This window comes from Piliocolobus tephrosceles, chromosome 1 (assembly GCF_002776525.5).
Source record: "Piliocolobus tephrosceles isolate RC106 chromosome 1, ASM277652v3, whole genome shotgun sequence".
Taxonomy (NCBI): Eukaryota; Metazoa; Chordata; class Mammalia; order Primates; family Cercopithecidae; genus Piliocolobus; species Piliocolobus tephrosceles.
Window position 1 is genome coordinate 100,147,796 of NC_045434.1, and position 22,169 is coordinate 100,169,964.

Genomic DNA, 22,169 nt, shown 5'->3' on the forward strand with positions numbered 1-22,169 from the left:
CAGAGAATTGCTTGAACCTGGGAGGCGGAGGTTGCAGTGACCCAAGATCATGCCACTGCAGTCCAGCGTGGGCAACAGAGCGAGACTCTGTCTCAAGAAAAAAAAAGAAAATCACTTGGTCTTCTTGTCTAGATGCCCAGAGGATTTTAACTTTTTCTTCAATGTGTAGTAATTTTACCAAAATATATTTTGACTTTGATTGTTCTGGGTCAGAAATACAGTGTGCCTTTCACTGTGTAGTTTCAGATCTTCGTTTGTTTTAGAAAAGAGTTCTTAAAGTACAGTTTTTAATATTTTTTTCGTGTTCTTTTTGGTTTTCACTTTCGTGTCCTCCTAGTCTACATATGTTTGATTTTCTTTGCCTTATATTCAATATTGCCATTTTTTCTTTCCTTTTTTTTTTTTTGAGACGGAGTTTATGCTCTGTTGCTCAGGCTGAAGTGCAGTGGCATGATCTCGGCTCACTGCAACCTCTGTCCCCTGGGTTCAAGCAATTCTCCCACATCAGCCTCCCAAGTAGCTGGGATTACAGGCTACTGCCGCCATACCTGGCCAATTTTTGTATTTTTAGTAGAGACAGGGTTTCACCATGTTGGCCAGGCTAATCTCGAACTCCTGACCTCAAGTGATCTGCCCGCCTTGGCCTACCAATGTGCTGGGATTACAGGTGTGATCCACAGCGTCCAGCTATCATTTTTGCTTGATTCTGTGTTTTCTCTTTTTCCTTTCTTAAGAGACAAGGTCCCACCATGTGCCAGGCTGGTCTTGAACTCAAGTGACCTTCCTGCCTCAGCTTCCCAAAATGCTGGGTTTACAGGCATAAGCCACCACCCCCAACCCATTATTTCTTTTGTTTTTCTTTCTTTTTTTTTTTTTTTTGGTGTGTGTATGTGTGTGTGTGAGACCGAATCTCACTCTGTCGCCCAGGCTGGAGTGCAGTGGCGCGATCTCGGCGCACTGCAAGCTCTGCTTCCCGGGTTCACGCCATTCTCCTGCCTCAGCCTGGGCGACAGAGTGAGATTAGCTGGGACTACAGGCGCCCGCCACCACGCCAGGCTAATTTTTTATATTTTTAGTAGAGATGGGGTTTCACCGTGTTAGCCAGGATGGTCTTGATCTCCTGACCTCGTGATCTGCCCACCTCGGCCTCCCCAAGTGTTGTGATTGCAGGCGTGAACCACCGTGCCTGGCCTCTTTGATTTTTAAAAATATCCTCCTTTTTGCCTACTATTTCTCTTTAAGACATTATTTGTTGTGTTTATTCATCCTTGTATCTCTTGTAGTGTAATTTTATTTTATGAAATGATTTTCTTTTAATTTCTAATTCTTTCCTGAGTTCTAGTACCTTATTTTTGTGATTTTCAATTTTTTTTTCTCTTGCTCTTTCACATCTTGCATCACTCCTCCCCCTGCAAAAAACTCAAATGAGCTAAAGACAAAAAAATGTCCTTAGCTCATTTGGGTTTTTTGCAGGGGGAGGAGAGGACAAAGTCTCACTCTGTCGCCCAGGCTGGAGTGCAGTGGTGCAGTGCTCACTGCAACCTCCGCCTCTCAGCTTTTAGCGTTCCTCCTTCCTCGCCCTCTCAAGTAGCTGGGATTATAGGTGGACCCCACCAGGCCCAACTAATTTTCATATTTTTAGTAGAGACGAGGTTTCACTATGTTGGCCAGGCTAGTCTGGAACTCCTGACCTCAAGTGATCTGCTTGCCTCAACCTCCCAAAGTGCTGGGATTATGGGCATGAGCCACCATACCTGGCCATGTAACTCATTTTGAAATGGTAGGTTATAAAGGCCAGGCGTGGCCATTTAGTTCATTTTGAAATGGTAGGCTCATGCCCATAATCCCAGCACTTTGGGAGGTTGAGGTGAGAAGACCACCTGAGATCAGGAGTTCCAGACTAGCGTGGCCAAGATGGTGAAACCCCGTCTCTACTAAAAACACAAAATTTAGCTGGGCCTAGCAGCATCTGCCTATAATCCCAGCTACTCTGGAGGCTGAGGCAGGAAGAGGATTGCTTGAACCCCCCAGGCGGAGGTTGCAGTGAGCCAAGATTGCACCACTGCACTTCAGCCTGGGTGACAGAGCAAGACTCTGCCTCAGGAAAAAAAAAAAGGTAGATTTTAATGTTCATCTGTGTTATGGTCATGTCTTTCTGGCATACATTATCTGAGATTTATCATTTTGCAGGGGTTTTTTTGTACAATAGATACTTTTCTTTCTTTCTTCCTTTTTTTTTTTTGTTTTTTTTTGAAGCAGGGTCTCGCTCTATGACCCAGGCTAGAGTGCCATGGTGTGATGACAGCTCACTGCATCTTTAAGCAGTCCTCCCACCTTAGCCTCCCAAGTAGCTGGCACCACAGGCATGCACCATCATGCCTGGTTTATTTTTTTGTAGACAAAGTCATACTATGATGCCCAGGCTGGTTTCGAACTCCTGGGCTCAAGTAATCCTCCTGCCTTTGCCTTCCAAAGTACTGGGATTACAAGCATGAGCCACCATGCGTAGTCAGTTATAATCCTTTTTATGTTGCTCATTTTTATGTGAAAATTATTTTCCTAAACTTATATAAGAAAATATACTTGGGATAACTTTTCTTATTATACAGGGCTCCCTCTTCTGTTGTTTTGTGTAATACTCCCAAAAAGTGGCTTTTTTCAGAGATCTCCTGGCTCTTCTCTTCTGCTTTTTTCTGGTGCCTCTCTCTCTCCCCCTCATCCTGCTCAGTTTGGATTCTGTTCCCAATATTTCTTCTCACTGTGGGACTTTGCACTGAAAAAAAGCTTTGGCTGGTTAGTTTTAAGAGGTCTTAGTGTCTAGATTACTCTAACCTCATGATTTTACAAAGAATTCCTTGTATTCACTTAGTATTAGAATGTATAACCCCTTATAGTTTCAGCTGCTTTTCTCCAGCATCTTGCTATGCAGTCCAGTGAGTACCTTTTGGCTGTTCGGGGTGATTTTTTTCTCTGGTTCATCAGATCAGTTGTAGCTTTCCTCTGCCTTCTTACACATAGATCCCAATATAGTGCAAATCTTACTGTTATTGATAGTTTGGCACTATAGGGTTTTTGTTTGTTTATTTGTTTGTTTTTTGTGATGGAGTCACACTCTGTTGCCCAGGCTGGAGTGCAGTGGCACGATCTTGGCTTACTGCAACCTCCACCTCCCAGGTTTAAGTGATTCTCCTGCCTCAGCCTCCCAAATAGCTGGGACTACAGATGCATGGCACCACGCCTGGCTAATTTTTTGTATTTTTTAATAGAGACGGGGTTTCACCATGTTGGCCAGGCTGTTCTCAAACTCCTGACCTGAAGTGATCCACCCACCTCTGCCTCCCAAATTGCTGGGATTACAGGCGTGAGCCACCACTCCCGGCCTAGTTTTTGTTTTTTAAGTGGCTTATTTTTACTTTACAAATGCTTACTTACAATAAGGAAATAACGGTCTTTTTATGCCACAAAACACTTCAATAGCTATATAGAGATACATTAATTTTATTAGACTATAACAGCATCTCAGTCTTTTTTGTTTTTAATGACCTAAAATTTTATGTATTTATCATGTACAATGTGTTTTGAAATATATATACATTATGGAATTATTAAATCTAGTTAATGAAAAAATGCATTACTTTACATAGTTGTCATTTTTTGTGATGAGAGTGCTTAACATTCACTCCCTGTGTTTTTCAAGAATCCAATATGTCATCATTAACTAGAATCACCATATTGTGCAGTAGATCTCTTGAACTTATTCTTTCTATCTAACTGTAATTAGGCATCTTTTGGCTTTGGCCAATGTCTCCCCAAACTCTTCTGTCTTCTAACTCCCCCACCCAGCCTCTGGTAACCACCATTCTTCTCTCTACTTCTGCGACATCAACACTTTTTAGAATTCACATATGAGTGAGATCATGCTGTATTTGTCTTTCTGGACCTGCCTTATTTCACTTAACATGATGGCCTACAGGTTCATCTGTGTTGAAAATGACAGGATTTGCTCCTTTTCAATGGCTGAATAGTATTCCATTGTGTATGTATGTCATATTTTCTTCTTTTACTCATCTGTGTTTTTCTTTTCTTTTTTTTTTTTTTTTTACATTTTACACATCTTTTTTTATTTTTATTTTTTTTAAGCTAACATACAAGAAATGAACACTTATCTGTTAATAGATACTTAGGTTGATTCCATATCTTAGCACTCCAGTGCTAAGACACAATAGACATATCTTGTCTATTGTAAATAGTGCTGCAACAAACATGGGCATACAGGTATCTCTTAATCACACTGATTTCATTTCCTTTGGATATAAACCCAGTAGTGGGACTGCTGGTAGTTCTTTTTTTAAAAAAATTTTAGGGGCCTCCATAGTGCTTTCCATGATGGCTTTACTAATTTATATTCCCACCAACAATGTGTGTGGATTCCCTTTTTATGTCTTTTGTCTGTTTGATAATAGCTATTGTAGTAGATATGAGGTGATACCTCATTGTGGTTTTGTTTTTTCATTTTCCTAATGATTAGTGATACTGAGCATTTCTCATATACTGTTGGTCATTTGTATGTGTTCTTTTGAGAAATGTTTGTTCAGGTCTTTTGCCCATTTTTTAATTGGGCTATTTGTTTCCTTGCTGTTAAGTTGTTTGAGCTCTGTTTTTTCTTTTTTCTTTTGTTTTTTTTTTTTTTTTGAGACAGGGTCTCATTCTGTTGCCCAGGCTGTAGTGCAGTGGTATAAACATGGCTCACTGCAGCCTTGAATTCATAGGCTCAAGTGATCCTGGAGCTACAGGTACATGCCACCATACCAGCTAATTTTTAAAATTTTTTGTAGGGAGATGATCTTGCCATGTTGCCCAGGCTGGTCTTGGACTCCTGGGCTCATGTGGTCCTCCCACCTCTGCCTCCCAAAGTTCTGGGACTACAGATGTGAGCTACCACACCCAGCCAAATTGAGTTCTTTATATATTTTGTATATTACTCCCCTAGCAGATGTATAGTTTGTAAATATTTTCTCCTATTCTGTAAGTTGTCTCTTCACCCTGTTCATTGTTTCCTTGGCTGTGCAGAAGGTTTTTAGTTTGATGTAATCCCATTTGTCTGTTTTTGCTTTTGTTGCTTGTGCTGTTGAAGTTATATTCAAAAATTCAATGCCCAGAACAATGTTGTGCAGCTTTTCTCCTGTTTTCTTCTAGTAGTTTTGGGTCTTACGTGTAAATTGTTAATCTATTTTGAGTTGATTTTTGTGTAGTTGAGCGATAAGGGTTTAATTTTATTCTCTGGTGTGTTAATATCCAGTTTTTCCCAGCACCGTTTATTGAAAATACTGTCCTTTCCCCATTGTGTATTCTTGGCACCTTTGTTGAAAATCGGTTGGTTGTAAATATTTTTTTCCCTGGGCTCTCTGTTCTGTTTCATCAGTCTGTGTCTGTTTTCATATCAATACCATGCTGTTTTGGTTACTGTAGCTTTGTAGTATTTTTTTGAAATCAGGTAGTATAATGCTTCCAGCTTTGTTCTTTTTTCTGAAGATTGCTTTGGCTATTTAGGGTGTCCCTATGGTTTTTGTTATAGATATTGTCCATGGGTTTTTGATTTTGCTATCTAGTTGCTTTATTATTAGAGAAATTTGATGAAATTCAACAATCATCCCACCACTATCTTTTTTTTTAAATTGTGTTACCCTAAATCTGTGTTTTTTTTCCACTCACTGTTATAGAGTGTGAATCACTTTGCAGTATTTCATTTATTAATCAAAAGTGTTATTTTAAATCACAGTATAATGTCATAGGTATGTATCATGAATTGCTACTAATAAATAGCATTTGTATTCTTTATAGGTGAATGATTCAATAAATCATGCTACTATAATGCTGTCATGAACATTTAGACGTTCTTACTTTCTTTAATGGTTGCATTTTCAAAAGGTTCAGTAGAAATGATAAGGCACCTATTTTTTGTGTTTTAGCATGCTTCATGATGATCCAAGCAGAAGAATTCCTGCTGAAATGGCATTGTGCAGCCCATTCTTTAGCATTCCTTTTGGTAAGTTGTATATTATTTTATTTTTTTTCTTGGTCATTTGACAGTCATACAAGACATCTGCACTAATTTATATTCCCAAGTTCCTTTATCTGGTGTTCAACTTATTTGGGGGGATTTACAATTTAACCATATTATGATGAATTTTAACAGCCCCTCATATTGAAGATCTGGTCATGCTTCCCACTCCAGTGCTAAGACTGCTGAATGTGCTGGATGATGATTATCTTGAGAATGAAGAGGAATATGAAGGTTAGTGTTTTCTAAATTATAATGTATCTTTCTTAAGTAAGTCTGGAATAAACATATCTATAACATTTTCATATTTTCCAATTTATCTAATGAGAATATTGAACAATATGATCTCTAATATACTCTCACTTTTTTTTTGTTTTTGAGGCAGAGTTTCACTCGTTGGTCAGGCTGGAGTGCAATGGCACGATCTCAGCTCACTGCAACCTCTGCCTCCTGGGTTTAAGCCTCAGCCCCCCAAGTAGCTGAGATTACAAGCATGTGCCACCAGGCCCGGCTAATTTTGTATTTTTAGTAGGGACGGGGTTTCACCATGTTGGTCAGCTGGTCTCAAACTCGTGGCCTCAGGTGATCCACCAGCCTCAGCCTCTCAAAGTGCTGGGATTACAGGTGTGAACCACTGCGCCCAGCCCTCTCACTTTTATATTCATAATGTCCTTTTGACTCTTTCACATTTCATCTTTACCCAGTTAATGAAGAAGATTAATTTTCCCAACAACTTCTATCTATCTGGTCTATCTCTTCTAGCCTTTCCCTATGCTTGTGTTTCTCCATTTTAGTTCTCTTTTTTGCTTTTAGCATTTATTCATTTAAGACATATTAACTGAATATTTACTATGGGATTACTTCCCATTTTTTGTATAGTTAGGGGAGACAGCTACATAAATAATTATAGTTGTGATAATCTGAAGATAGGGTACTACACAATGGCAGAAAGGACAAGTACTTAACCCAGTCTTAGTAACTGGTGAATGCTTCTCTACAGATGTTATAGCTGAGCTCAGTAATTTGGAGTTGCTTGGCTAAAAGTTGAGGGGTTAGGAAGTACGTAGCACAAACACAGAGATGAAAGTGTCAGAAAACAGCAGATTGGTATGACTGTATCTTAAGATATTTGTTGGGGAGCAATCAGTTAAAGCTAATGAGGTAGTCAGAGTACAGACTAGTTTGCTATGTTTAAGAATTTGGATTTTATCCCAGAGATGGTAATACCAAAATACAGATACGTGAAGAACTTTGCATCAGGTATAGAATAATATCTAGCTTATGGTAAGTATTCAATACCTATCTGTTCTTTGTTGAATGCAGTAAAGAGTTTATTAAATAATTTTAAATGGGAGAATGACATAGTCAAACTTGTATTTTAGTAGGGACATTTTGGAAACAGAGAGGGAGTAGGCTAAAGCAGAGCCAAACTTAGGCCAAAGACAACAGCTATGAAGCATTTGCATCGACCTATTGTTACTACTACTAGAGAGACAATTTTATGTAGTGGTTAAGAGTGTAGACTTACAAAAATTAGCTCGGCATGGCGGCACATGCCTGTAATCCCAGCTGCTTGGGAGGCTGAGGTGGGAGAATCACTTGAACCCAGGAGGTGGAGATTTCATGTCCCGACAGAGTAGTGAGAGAACTGTAATTTCTTTGAGTCTGTGACCATTTTAAGAGTCTTGAATTTTCATGTTGTCTATCTGAAAGAAAGTCTTGCCCTCAGCATTGTTTCAGGTCACAAAAGTACAATGACTCTGAATTTCTTGGGATCAGTTCAAAATACTACTTATGTCCTTTTCGTCTTCATCTTTGTGAAGACCTGCTGTCTTCATCACCTCATTCTGTCTACTCCAAATAATTTTGATTTCTTTAAAACTGAAGCTTGGCCTTTTTTTGAATAAACCTTTAGACTACCATATAACTCTTCTATCTTGCTGTGACTTTTTTTCTGCATTTAAATACACTGAGTCTTTACATTTTGTTTAAATGTTGCTATTGAATCTTAGTGTTTAAGAATCTGAAGTGAACTAAAGTGTAGCAGACAATATATGGTACCATTAAATACCTTTGTTACTTTTGATGAATAGGGTCATCATGAAATAACAAGTTTCTTAGCTAGAAATTATGGTATGTGTTGGAACAGCTGTCTTGTAATCTTGATAGAGGCAGGGAAGGAAGTTAAACCTTACATTATAGACCAAATTAAATTTCAAATCAAGTAAAGATTAAAATACTAAAACAAGGGAATGAAATAGGGAAGGAGGGAAAAGAAAGGGATGAGGGAAGGAAGTAGGGCAGGTGGGAAGGAGATAATTTTTTAATATAAAAAGACATTGTATAATTTTGTTTTTTAATATTCCTGAAGTTGGAAAGGCCTTTTTTGAATATGGCAAAAAACTCAGAACCAGTATAATAAGCATTGAACAAAATCAACCCTGACAAAAATCACTCTAAGAAAGATTAAAAGACAAAGGATACTTTAAAGAAAAAATATTTATAGCTCTTATTACAGGTTATGGAAAAGGAAGTAGACAAGTCTTTTACACATATGCTTTTATTCATTATTATTATGGAAATGCTAATTAAAGCCAAACTGCAATATCTTTGTTACCCATCAACCACATTGACAGTGATGAAACATTTGATTATCCTCTTGTGGGTAAGGGTATAAGGAAATAGACATTTTTGTACATTGCTAGAGAAAGTTTACAATGGTAAACTTTTATGGAAAGCAAATTGGAAAAATTACAAATTTATGTCAGTTTTGACCCAGCATTTCTGTTTCTAGAGTGTCAACTTAGAAATACACAAGTGACACCGGGCATGGTGGCTCATGCCTGTAATCCCAACACTTTGGGAGGCCAAGGCAGGTGGATCACCTGAGGTCAGGAGTTTGAGACCAGCCTTACCAACGTGATGAAACCCTGTCTCTACTAAAAATGCAAAGATTAGCTGGGCGTGGTGGCACACGTCTGTAATCCAAGCTACTTGAGAGTCTGAGGCAGGAGAATCGCTTGAACCCTGGAGGTGGAGGTTGCAGTGAGCCGACATTGTGCCACTACACTCCAGCCTGGGCAACAGAGCAAGGCTCCGTTTCAAAAAAAAGAAAGAAAGAAATACACAAATGAAATGAGATATGCCTGGGGGAGAGTTTAATGGTAAAAGTTTGGAAGTTGTCTAATCGGTACTGGACATATTAGATAATATATTGAACATTCATAGAATAAAATATTTTGTAACCATAAAAACAAATGAGAAAATTTTATGTGATAATTTTATCTTAAAGGACGTATTTAATATAAAAAGCAAGGTATTTGCTTTTATAATTTCATATTTGCTTGTATATAAGTTTATAATAATTATGGCAGAATACAGAAGAAATTGGCTGGGCACGGTGGCCTCCCAGCACTTTGGGAGGCTGAGGTGGGCGGATCACGAGACCAGGAGTTCGAGAACAGCCTGGTCAATATGGTGAAACCCTGTCTCTACTAAAAATACAAAAATTAGCCTGGCGTGGTGGCACCCACCTGTAGTCCCAGCTACTGGGGAGGCTGAGGCAGAAGAATTGCTTGAACCTGAGAGGCGGAGGTTGCAGTGAGCTGAGATTGCGCCACTGCACTCCAGCCTGGGCGACAGAGCGAGACTCTGTCTAAAAAGAAAAAAAGAAACTGATCATTATGTGTTGCCTTCAGGGAGAGTAGAAGGTGACAGACTATTATTTAAAATTTTGAATCATTTGAATGTCAACTATTCAAGATATAAAATGACCTCATTACTAGTTATGTATTCCTGAATTCTTTGATGATTAAAAAATTTAAAATGTTGAATACTTGTTTATTATATCAAAGCAGTTACTGTTATATGTTTTAATAATCAGATGTTGTAGAAGATGTAAAAGAGGAGTGTCAAAAATATGGTCCAGTGGTATCTCTACTTGTTCCAAAGGAAAATCCTGGCAGAGGACAAGTAAGTGAATATTTTCATAATTGCAGAATTACTCAGAGGTTATTAAAATTCTGTGTTAAATGTTTTAGTTCTGTAGGAAGATGTACAACAAAATTTTGCTAAGGATTATGAGTTTTGCATTTTAATGATTCGTATATTCTGACTTGTATTTTTTACTTCTTCTAAAAGTTCTATAATATGCTTGCATTTTTTTAGCACTTAAAATTTGTTTTTTCTTTTTAAATATTGGCCGGGTGTGGTGGCTCACACCTGTAATCCCAGCACTTTGGGAGGCTGAGGTGGGTGCATTACTTGAGGTCAGGAGTTCAGAGATGGTGAAGCCCTGTCTCTACTGAAAATACAAGTTAGCCAGGCGTGGTGGCACACACCTGTAATCCTAGCTACTTGGGAGGCTGAGGCAGGAGAATCACTTGAACCCAGGAGGCAGAGGTTGCAGTGAGCCGAGATCCTGCCACTGCACTCCAGCCTGGGCTGGGAGAAATGAGTGAGACTTCGCCTCAAAAAAACACTACTTTTGGCCGGTGCGGTGGCTCACGCCTATAATCCCAGCACTTTGGGAGGCTGAGGCAGGCGGATCACGAGATCACGAGTTTGAGACCAGCGTGGCCAACGTGGTGAAACCCTGTCTCTACTAAAAATACAAAAAATTAGCCCGGCATGGTGGCGCATGCCTCTAATCCCAGCTACTTGGGAGGCTGAGGCAGAGAATTGCTTGAACCTGGGCGGCAGAGGTTGCAGTTAGCGGAGATCACACCACTGCGCTTCAGCCTGGGCAACAGTGTGGGACTGTGTCTCAAAAAAAAAAAAAAAAAACAAAAACTACTTTTGAGCCACTGTAAACAGTAACACCAGGCCAGGGGAAGTGGCTCATGCATGTAATCCTAGCACTTTGGGAGGCCGAGGTGGGTATATCACCTGAGGTCAGGAGTTTGAGACCACCCCGGCCAACATGGTGAAACCCCATCTTACATGGTGAAATCCTGTCTCTACTAAAAATACAAAAATTAGCCAGGCGTGGTGGTGGGCGCCTACAATCCCAGCTCTTCGGGGGCCTGGGCAGGAGATTTGCTTGAACCTGGGAGGCCAAGCTGCAGCGAGCCAAGATTGCTTTATTGCACTCCAGCCTGGGTGACACAGCGAGACTCCATCTCAAAAAAAATAAAAGCAATAACACCAACTGCTAAATCATGCTTTATGTCAGGTTCAGCTAGAGAAATGTTTTAGTCTAATTTTGTTCTAATTAAGTAGAGTTAGAAAGCCAGTTAGGTTAAGTTCTAATTGTAATAGAAACTATCAGTGATAGTTTAAAGAAGGAAAGTGTGCTGCACTGAGAATTCTTGAACCTGAGTTCTAGCCTCAGTATGATTAGCTTTGTGATGATCCCCAGTTTCTTCATCTGTAAAATGTGTGGGCTAAAACTGTTATCACCACATTTTCTTTAGAAACTCTAATTCCAAATTAAATTATATGACAAAGAATATAAGAAAATATTTATTTGTAGTATTTTTATTTTTTGAGAGAATTTTAGTTTGCTCTGTCTTCGGGTTTCTTGTTCTTGACACTATTGACCTTGAGCCTGATAATTCTTTTGTTGGAGTAGCTGTCCTCTACATTCTAGAACGTTTAACAGCATTCCTGATTTCTACCCACTTTGGACAACAAAAATGTCTAGACATTGCCAGATGTCTGTTGTCTAGGGGGTGCAGTCATCTCTGGTTGTGGATTATTTTATCTTTTTGTGTGTGTGTGTGTGAGACAGGGTCTCACTCTGTTTCCCAGGCTGGAGTGCAGTGGTGTGATCTCAGCTCTCTGCAAACTCTGCCTTCCAGGCTCAAGTGATCCTTCTTCCTCAGCCTCCTGAGTAGCTGGAACTACAGGCATATGCGCCACCATACCTGGCTAATTTTTTGTATTTTTAATAGAGACGAGGTTTTGCCATGTTGTCCAGGGTGGTCTTGAACACCTGAATTCAAGAGATCCACCCGATTCAGCCTCCTTAAGTGCTGGGACTAAAGGCATGAGCCACTGCGCCCAGCTGTTATTTTATCTTAATAGCTTAGTGTTATGAACATTCCTGGCAACTGAAAAAATATGAAAACAAAAATATGAACACAATTTTATTCTAGTCCTAATGAAAAGTTATTGCCAAACTAGTGATAATAGTTTTACATTTAGTATCACATACTGAGTACTAATATGTATAATTCTGTGCTTGCTGTTTAGTCATGTAACTGATATTTATTGAGCATTTATTATGTTGTAGGTACCCGTCATAGAAGTGGTCAAATCAGATTTTTTAAAATGTGATGATAAGTGCTAGGGAGAAAAACAGATTAAGGAAGAACCTTAAGGAGTGCTAGGATAGGTAGGGTGGGTTGCACTTTTAAATGGGTTAGTAGGGAAGGACATACTGAGAAGGTTATATGAGACAAGATTTGAGGGAAGCGAGGAAGAGAATTTTAGGCAAAAGGAACAGCAAGATCCTGAGTATTCCTGGCAGATATGAGGAGGCCAGTGTGGCTGTAGCAGAGTGAGAAAGAAGAATAGTAGGAGATTAGATCAGAGAGATTAGGGAGTTGTAGGGGGCATACTAAGTAGAGTGAGCTTGATAGAGTATTGAGATTATATTGGCTTTTACTCGTAACTAGGGCAAGGTATTGGAAGATTTGGAAAGAAGGGCTAACATGATCTGACTCAATATTAGCCCCAGGGGTCAAAAGGAAGTGGAAGATACAGAATAGAGAGATAGGAGAAGTCTTTTCCAGAGAGAAGTATCCAGGTTTAAGATGATATGAAAAAAGTATCAGTGAGAGGAAAGTTGTTATTTTGAGAGGTTTTCACTGACATTTAAAGGAGAGTGAAAGCTGCTTTTGATAAACTCTTGGAATCACAGATTTAATCTATTCAGACTTTTGAAAATGTTCATTACCTAGTTGTCAAAGCCATTCTTCATTTGAATTTTCTTTTTTTATTCGAATTTTCAATTCAAGTAAACATGGTTTTATAAGGAGTGTTACAAAAAACACTGAAACATAATGAATGCGTCTGATAATGCAATTATAAAAATCAGAATTAAAATGATATAGCCCTATTAATTTCATAATGAATTATAAAAATAAGATGCCTTTCTTAGTGTGGGATGGTGTAGTATAGAAAAGTATAGCCTATCTGAAGCAAGGAGTATTATAGAAAACATGATATTCCTTCTATAAATGCATGTCTACTCATTTATTGAACTTTGGTCTATAGGTTTGGGAATAATTAAGAATCGGGTAAAAAAAAAAATCAGGAATAGATTCATTATTCCTTTTTAGGGTGTGGTGGAGTGGGGGACAGGGTCTTGCTCTGTAACCCAGGCTGGAGTACATACAGTGGCGTGATCTTGACTTTTTGCAGCCTCGACTTCCTGGGCTCAAGTGATCCTCCCAACTCTGCCTCCCAAGTAGCTGGGATTACAGGCGCGTGCTACCACACGCGGTTAGATTTTGTTTGTTTATTTTTGAGATGGAGTCTTGCTCTGTTGTTGCCCAGCTGGAGTGCAGTGGTACAATCTCGGCTCTCTGCAACCTCCGCCTCCCAGGTTCAAGCGATTCTCCTGCCTCAGCCCCTTGAGTAGCTGGGATTACAGGCGCGCGCCACCTGCCCAGCTAATTTTTGTATTTTTAGTAGAGACAGAGTTTCACCATGTTGGCCAGGCTAATCTCGAATTCCTGACCTTGTGATCCACCTGCCTCAGCCTCCCAAAGTGCTGGGATTACAGGCGTGAGCCCCTGCACCTGGCCAAATTGTACCTCCTAATAGGTGCAATTTCCAGCAGCTTTTGACCAATATTTTTTCCTTTTTCATTTCTAAAAGTACAGAATATCATCCAGATACCATTGAAATGCAGTTGCTGTCTGGGCTATTCAACCCTATCTTTGGCAGATGTCTAGTGTTATTCATCACTCCTGTAATGACCTTGGCAAAAGATTGTACATGATTCTCACAACTTGTCTTTGAGAGATTTTTCAGAGTTAAGCTGAGTTGTGAGGAAGTATTCTAAACCTTGCTGCCCTGAAGTATAGTTCATGGACCAGTAGCATCGGTATCACCTGAAAGTTTGTTTAGAACAGAAACTCAGACAACATCTTAGACCTAAGGAAGCAAAATCTGCATTTTAATAAGATCTCCAGTTGATATATGTCCATGAAAGGTGGTAAAGCACTGGTCTAAAACAATCTTGGTGGAAATGAAATGACGTTTTTTTCTCTGTCTTCTTTCAGGTCTTTGTCGAGTATGCAAATGCTGGTGATTCCAAAGCTGCGCAGAAATTACTGACTGGAAGGATGTTTGATGGAAAGTTTGTTGTGGCTACATTCTACCCGCTGAGTGCCTACAAGAGGGGATATCTGTATCAAACCTTGCTTTAATCAGTAACCTAAGGACTGTTTCCTTTTTTTCCTCTTCCATTTCTTGGGTTATTGTATTCCACATCTGAATGCAGGAGTACCCCCTTACCATTTTAAGAAGGTACTTTGTACATTTATTTAATCCTACTAATGTGCAGCCATTGCCCAAGCAGTGACTGCATTGCATATATTTGGCACTGAGTAGGACAAGACCTCTCAGCTATACATTGAGGGGTTTTAGAGCATCCATGTGGGCAACCCTTTTTTGTGCAGGAGAGCAGGTGTTGCTCTTCAGTATGTAACCTAAAAAAATCTTAATTATTTCATGGGTCATAAAGCAAGGATGAATAATATCATGTCTTGGTAAATACTAACAAATTTGTTAGGTTTGGTGACATCATTTACAGATTATTTCTTTATGTTGTCCAGTGGTTCTTCCTTATTGTTGATATCCATAAGCTGGCACTGGATGCTCTCAGTAATGTTAAGTAATTGTCAAGCAGCAGTTACCTACTGTGTTCTTAACACTGAGTTGTGAATTTTTTCTTAAAGGAGTACTGTAGTACTGAATATTCCTTTAAAGGAACTGCAGTGAGCCTATCTAAGTTTTTTTAAATTAAGGCTTTTAAAATAGAAAGCTGATGCTTGATCTTGCACAATTTTTATGTCTAGTACGTATGCTTGAGTGTGCAGGTATGAATGATTAGAGAAAATTTGAGTCAGTGTACTTTATAGTGTGAATCCTGTGAGCTAATACAGTCTATACTCATTTCTTCCCTACCTGTTTCACATCCGTAAGATTTAGGATATACATTTTTTGAGAGGTAGTCTGTCTGATACAGTGTAAATGACAAAACAGATAATTCCTGAGAGGCTTAGAACAAACGAGTCTAGCCTGGAGTTAAATTGAGACTTCTAAAATGATTGGAACAGAGACTTAAGTTTTGCCAGATGTAAATCAACCCCTCTTTTAGTCTAAAGTACTTTAGACTTGGTATTAGCTCATCTTTTTTGTAGTAAATCTATAGTTTTAAGGTTTCTCAAGATGTGGCTCTATCTACTATGATGGAAAATTGAAGTGGGTCAAAAGAATTAGATATACAGTGAAGGGAAAAGAAAAAAAATGGGTGAAGAGAGGATGGAAAATAAAGGATTATTTTTTCCTCCTTTCTGTTTCTCATATCCTTGCTCCCTTTTTCCTCCACTTCCCTCATTCTCTGCCTCTATCCTTAGCTGAAGACAGACTAGAGGAACAGCATCCCAGGTAGTTTGGCTTTTGACTGCAAGTTAGTTAAGAAAGGTGTAGATATAATGAAGTAGAAGTAGAAAGGAAGAAAAACTCAAAGAATTCTTAAAAGGATTCATAGCAACGTAATGTGTCCCTGAGTAGAGGATGCTGCTATGCGTGTGTTCATGGACACAAGCTGATTACATAGTTTTTAGAATTATAATTACGGATTCTTCTTATTTCGTGATAGGTTATCTTTAAAGATATAAAAGTTAGGATGCCTTTATGAAGCACTGATAATACCAAAAAAAAAATGACAAGTTATATACAGGTTATTAATTTTTTTATTTATTTATTTTTTCCTAAGGAAAAAGTCTTCTATCTTTCCCTGCTGGAAGCCTCCTCATATTTCCTTATGTTTGCCATGCAGGTTGCTGAGAGTTCAATTAGAATTTGCATTTTACAGAATGAAATATATTATTACCCCATTCAAACAATTACTGTTTGATATTTTAGTTATTTACAATTGTCAAATTCAGGACTGTCCTTTAATGTTTATTATGAAACCAAATTTGGCTTAAGGAGGCTGATTTATGAATTACCAAAGGGTCTTTTGGCATGTTCCCCAAAACATGCCCTTAGAAGGAAGAACAATTTTTTTTTTTTTATTTTGGCCCTTTCAGGGGTTGATTATAAATTGGTTTGTTTTCAAGTCAGAATTCAAGTGGGCAGAACCTGTATTGTGAAGACCTAAACTTTCCTAAATGTTCATATGGGTAGCAGATTTTGTGGTGATTAGAAACATCAGGTCCTTAAATACGATGAACATGGGATACAAAGGAATTCTTTATAAGGGCAAGTATCCTAAGTTAGCACATTTACTTTTCACTCCCCTCCTCCCCCAAAAGAAAAATCTTTACAAATAAACTGCAGGTAGTCTTCTAAGCCTAGTCCTGCAGTATGCTGCTAACATCTTGATGCCAATCTTCACAGCATTCTTTGATTGTCATCTTATTGCTGATACATTCATACATATATTTAGTGCTTGACACTGTAGAATTTTGTTACAGAAGATGCTAACTAGATTTTAAGGGAGCTGAGGGAATAATTGATGAGCCTTGAATTAACCACGCATTTAATTAGATGGTTTTTTTTTTTTTTTTTTTTTTTTTTGAGACGGTGTCTTGCTCTGTTGCCCAGGCTGGAGTGCAGTGGCTCAATTTCAGCTCACTGCAACCTCTGCCTCCCAGGTTTGAGCGATTCTCCTGTCTCAGCCTCTCCAGTAGCTGGGATTACAGGTACTTGCCACCATACCCGGCTACATGTTTTATATTAAAGCCAGAGAATTGAAAAAGAAATGCCTCCTATGATTTAAATTATTTTATAGCTTAGCCCATTCTACCAAAGATCACATTAGCAGATTATCCCTCCCACCTCTGATATTATCTTTCTTAAACCTGAACCAAATATTATCAAAAGATGTAAGTTTCATGATTAGGATGAAATATATACATAGGGATTTTGATTTACTGAAGTTATTGAAAAACCTAGAATTTTCTTTTTGAGAGAAAGGGTAAAGAGGTGAGGGTTCATGTCACTTAACTCCTACCCTTTTGGGCAAATTCTGTCTCAGGTAGTTTTTCATTCCCTAAATTAATACCTGTGCTTCCATGCCTCTCACCTTCCCAGTTACATCGTTGGGGTATTACTGTGGTACATTTTACACCCAGAAAAGGCACATACAGTGATTATTTTGTAGGAAATACTTGATTCTTTTGAAGCATATTTGGAGGGGGTAGCTAGCTAGCCACTATCAAAACTAATGCTGTATTTACAGGACAAAAACAAGTAGAGTTGGGCACCTCAGTAAGAGACAGCATTAACTAAAAGTTCTGACTGCCTTTTAAAGGAATTTTTTAAAACTATCCTCTTGCAATAAGAGATCCGCATTTATTACCACTGGATGTCTTCCTTTTTTGTGGCCACCAATATAGCAGCTCTCTTTAGAGGGATTCCCTTTCTGCTATGCCTTGAGCCAAACTGGCTGCTTTTAGAACAAAAACCATAAGTATGGTTTTACTCGAACTTCTCTTTGTTTATATTGAGAGAAATATTGCCTTCTTTTTGGTACTCCAGCTGCTTAAGAGTGCTGAGATATGTTAAATTATTCTTTAAAAGAAAATCTCTGAATGCTTATTTAACTTGTCTTCTAGATTCATGTTGCTTATATTTTAATTATTGAGCAAATGTATTATAAGGAATGCTGCCATGTAGAGAAAGCTGAAGAGAAACCATGGGCAGAGGCTTTTTTCTGTCTTATTACACTGGACCTTCACTCTGGTAAGGGCATCAGTTACTTTTCTGGAATAAAGGGCAGAGTTAGAGCACTTATCAGATGCTGTTTCATGGCTTGTTTTAGTTAATTCATCATGCAGATAACTAACATTTGGGTATCCTTTTGTTTTGGGTCTTATTTTCTGACTGTTAGACCTATCTTACATGTACTTTCTACTATCAGTATACTTGGCAGCATGACTTTTTTTTTTTTTTTTGTACAATTAATTTAATGAAAATCAGCACCATTGTAAATGATAGTAATTGTAACAACATAGTTACTGGGTGAAGGAGTAGGGGAGACACTCAGTAACCATATATTTACCTAGACACTTATGCAAGGGTACATGCTAGGTGGCTTTATTCAGATTCGGGTACAGATGGAATCACATCATGACTTTGAGTCTGATGGATGTGTAGATAAAGATTTAAGCAAGTGCCTTGTGTTTCCTGGAAAATATTAAAACTCATTTGGGTGAAAACTTCCCAGATGATGATAATTAATAGCACTTCTGCCTTTTTCCTGGAGTAACTTTTAGATTGAGTCACATATGATAGTATAAAAGTCCAAACTTTTCTTGGTTTACCTTTTGTTTTATTTTTCATATATAGATTCACTATCTGCCTGGAAATAGCCTTGGTTTACCTTATTTTTTTGTATGTGTAAAACTTCATGTTTGATTTTATTCCAATATTATGTATGATGGAAAAGCCAGAATTGTCTGGCAGAATTTAATTCTTCTTGGATCTCTAGTTCTGTTTTTAACATCACGTTCCTTCGTCAAATTGTATTACTGTAGCTCTCTGATATAATTTTATTTCTTGTCAGTTATGCTCACATATAGACAAGTACTTGGTCACAATTAGCTCAAAAGAATCCCCATTTCTTAAGGTGCTCAATCACCTTTATTTTGAGATGGTAGTGTTTCAAGTTAGTATTACTTATTAGCTTTCTTGATGAATATAAAAATGTTGTCTCCATCATACGGAGCTGAGCCTCTTGTAGTATATTAAGATAAGTCCCATTCTTAATCACAGAAGAACATGGATATTTTAGTTTTTGGAGTACCCAGAATTGTAAAATTTGGTTTCATTTGTTTTAGGATAGCTTCTCTGCCTGATACTGTAGGATATGTCATGTTTGTTATTGTAGTCGCCTCCCTCAGATGTTTTTCACTGTTTTTAAAACTATATAATGACCAGCAGATTCACAGTGACATGTACTTGACAAGTGCCGTGGATATTTAAGAAGAAGGTAAATAATTTTAATATTTTTGCTGTAATTTTATAGGAGCAGTGGACTGTAAGAGAAATATCTATAAATCAGAGTATTTAGGAAACTTTATATTTTATAGGTGGTCATTAAAATGATCTTCAGGATATAAGATAGTTTACACAAACTTTATTTTCCTGATAGGAAACTTTTATTCATTTTCCTACCAGTCAGCACTTTTGTTCTGCCTTGTACTGCTTATGAGGATTAATGTTTTAAATTTGCTTTATTTGTGCTTTTCAGAGAGTTGTCATAATTGTGGCAGTTGTGTTTGTGGCTCTGTAAATACTGGAATTCATGGGAAACTTCTCAAATGACTGCTTGAGTGTTATTTCCCGTTAAATTGGATAGCTGTCACAATAACCGGAAGAAAGCTGGTGGCTCTTTTGAAGAAAGCCATGTATGTTTTGTTACCTAGGTTCATAGTATTTTAATTTAAAGGCAAAGAGAAGCATTCTATCTTATTTGTCTTATAGACCATTAATCTTTTTTATGCAGAAGAGAACTTGTTTTGTTATACTGCTTTGTATAATGGAAATAAGTCACATTCTGGGGGAAAAAATCTGGAATTGTTCGTATTTTGTTTTTTTGGAGGGGAGGAATCTTTATGTGAAAACTCAGAGCTACTTGTTACCATGAGCCATTGTTTTCAACAAGATAATTATTTGTAATCACTTTTTTATCCCAGGTTGGAATTGCTTTTCTCTTCTAAGTTATCTTCCCTTAATAATATTTATGATATCAGGACAGTGAGGGTGTAAGAGCAAATGCAGTGAGGTATTCAAAAATCCTGCATATATGGACTCAAAAGTTCCTTAGTTATTTGAATTATATATAGCTATATTATTTTATTAGCATGGGTTGTCAGAAGACTGCCAATTTTAAGAGTAAAGAGGAGAGAAATAAGTAATAAAAAAATAGAGGAGGGCAAGAAAATGGCTCCCTTACTGGTCTTAGTAATCTTCCATATAGTTAATGAGCTAAGCATGATACTTAAAGTTCCAGGTTTGGTACCGCTAGCATAGAAACATTGCCTTTCCTACACATTCCTCATCATTGTTTCCTCAGAAAAGTATTTTAAGAGTTTGTGAAACCAGATTAAATATCTATATTCAGTTTGGCCTAATGTTTAAAAATAAATATTTGTACTCCAGCTTTTGTGTATTTGGTGTACATTACCACTTACGCAAATCAAGGATTAGAAAACTGGAGGTTAGCCATCTCCATTATTTCCTTTTGCACATTGGGTACAGTGGGTGGCATTAGTATGCACTAGCTGCAAAGTTACAGCACCTTAAGGAAGTAAGTATATTTATTATAATTAAAAAAAAAGTTAAGCTGCATCTCTGTAGATTATTTACTTTGCAGACTGTAAAGCTGTCATATCTTTTCCAGCAGAATTTACTCTTCCATTCTTAATTCTTTTTTGAAATCTTAAATAATTTAACATTCCTTTATAACCTCCTAACAGTGTCAAATCTGGGGTAGAAGGGATTTTATTTTTTCCCCAAAGGGCTCCATCTTTGCTATCTATTGATCACTCTTAGAAAATCTAATTAAGATCAATAAATGTTAAGTTGATGGCATCCTGTGTCAGCTGGAGTAGTTGGTTGTGAATATTAAAACCTAGTACTATTTTCCCTCAGTAACATGTAATTGCTACATTTTTTATAAGAAGGTATGGTTAGAAAAAAATGTGAAAGATCACTTAAACCAAAGCCAGTTACAAGGAGTAATCTCTCCTGTTGGTTTACCTTCACCTCAGAACTACAAGAATATTACAATACCTAGTGAATAGTTGTCTGTAACATTTCTACCAGTTGTATCAGTAGCATACTGGTCTTGGCATTTCTTGGCACTATGGTTCTGCTGTATTATTTGTGATGTCTCATTGTTTGTGAGGTTTTGTTTTTTTTTTTTTTAAAGAAAAAACAGGCTGGGCGCGGTGGCTCACACCTGTAATCCCAGCACTTTGGGAGGCCGAGGTGGGCGGATCACAAGGTCAGGAGATCGAGACCATGGTGAAACCCCGTCTCTACTAAAAATACAAAAAATTAGCCGGGCGCGGTGGTGGGCACCTGTAGTCCCAGCTACTCAGGAGGCTGAGGCAGGAGAATGGCGTGAACTCGGGAGGTGGAGCTTGCAGTGAGCCGAGATCCTGCCACTGCACTCCAGCCTGGGTGACAGAGCGAGACTCCATCTCAAAAAAAAAAGAAAGAACAAAAACAAAAGTTAAGTGGGACTATATATGTAGATGTGTGTCAGTACCAAAAAGTTATTTTCTCAAATCCCTAAATTTCTGATTTCCATTCAAGTCGTTTAAACTCTTTCCTGCTGAATAGCAAAGAACTGTTATTTTCCACTTTCCTATATTCCTAAAAAGTATGAACAATGCGTTTCAGTTGACTGTATTGCATACTTTTTTGCTGAAGACTTTTTCTGTAAACACAATTGCCTTGTTCAGTTTTGTTGTAAACTGACTTACCATAAGATGCACTGTTGATAATGCTTTCTGATGTGTTTGATACGAGTGATAAAATAAAAGCTTAAAAATAAAGGAGTGTCTTTTTAATTTCAACTTTTTCTATACTTAGTATAAATACTCAGATAACAGGTAAATATATTTATTTTATGATTTAATTTTAACGAAAAACTGCCATTAAAAATTTCCATATAGCTTTAACCACCCATTTCTAAAGAATATGATTTTTCACTTTTGGAAATCTTGCATCATATTGACAATACTAATATGTAATTTTTTGTTTTGGAAAAGTGTTCTTGATATTGTAGAAACAGCCAGGTCTAATGAAAAGAACCAGAGTTCAGAGTCAGGAAATTTGTGTTCTAGTCTTGGCTGTTTTATCAACTTGGATATCCTTAATCCAGTGATTCTGCTTTGATAATAGCTGTATT

The 22,169-nt window shown here is 37.8% G+C and overlaps 1 protein-coding gene across 1 annotated transcript in view; it reads left to right on the plus strand.

The window, feature by feature from the left end:
- UHMK1 (U2AF homology motif kinase 1) overlaps positions 1-20,842 on the plus strand; it is a 29,843-nt gene extending 9,001 nt beyond the window's left edge. Inside the window, exons 5-8 of the mRNA XM_023190331.2 lie at positions 5,970-6,046; positions 6,197-6,295; positions 9,945-10,033; positions 14,296-20,842. Coding sequence (XP_023046099.1) covers positions 5,970-6,046; positions 6,197-6,295; positions 9,945-10,033; positions 14,296-14,442 — 412 coding nt within the window. The 3' untranslated portion in view covers positions 14,443-20,842. The remainder of the gene's footprint in view (positions 1-5,969; positions 6,047-6,196; positions 6,296-9,944; positions 10,034-14,295) is intronic.
- Positions 20,843-22,169: the final 1,327 nt, after the last annotated feature.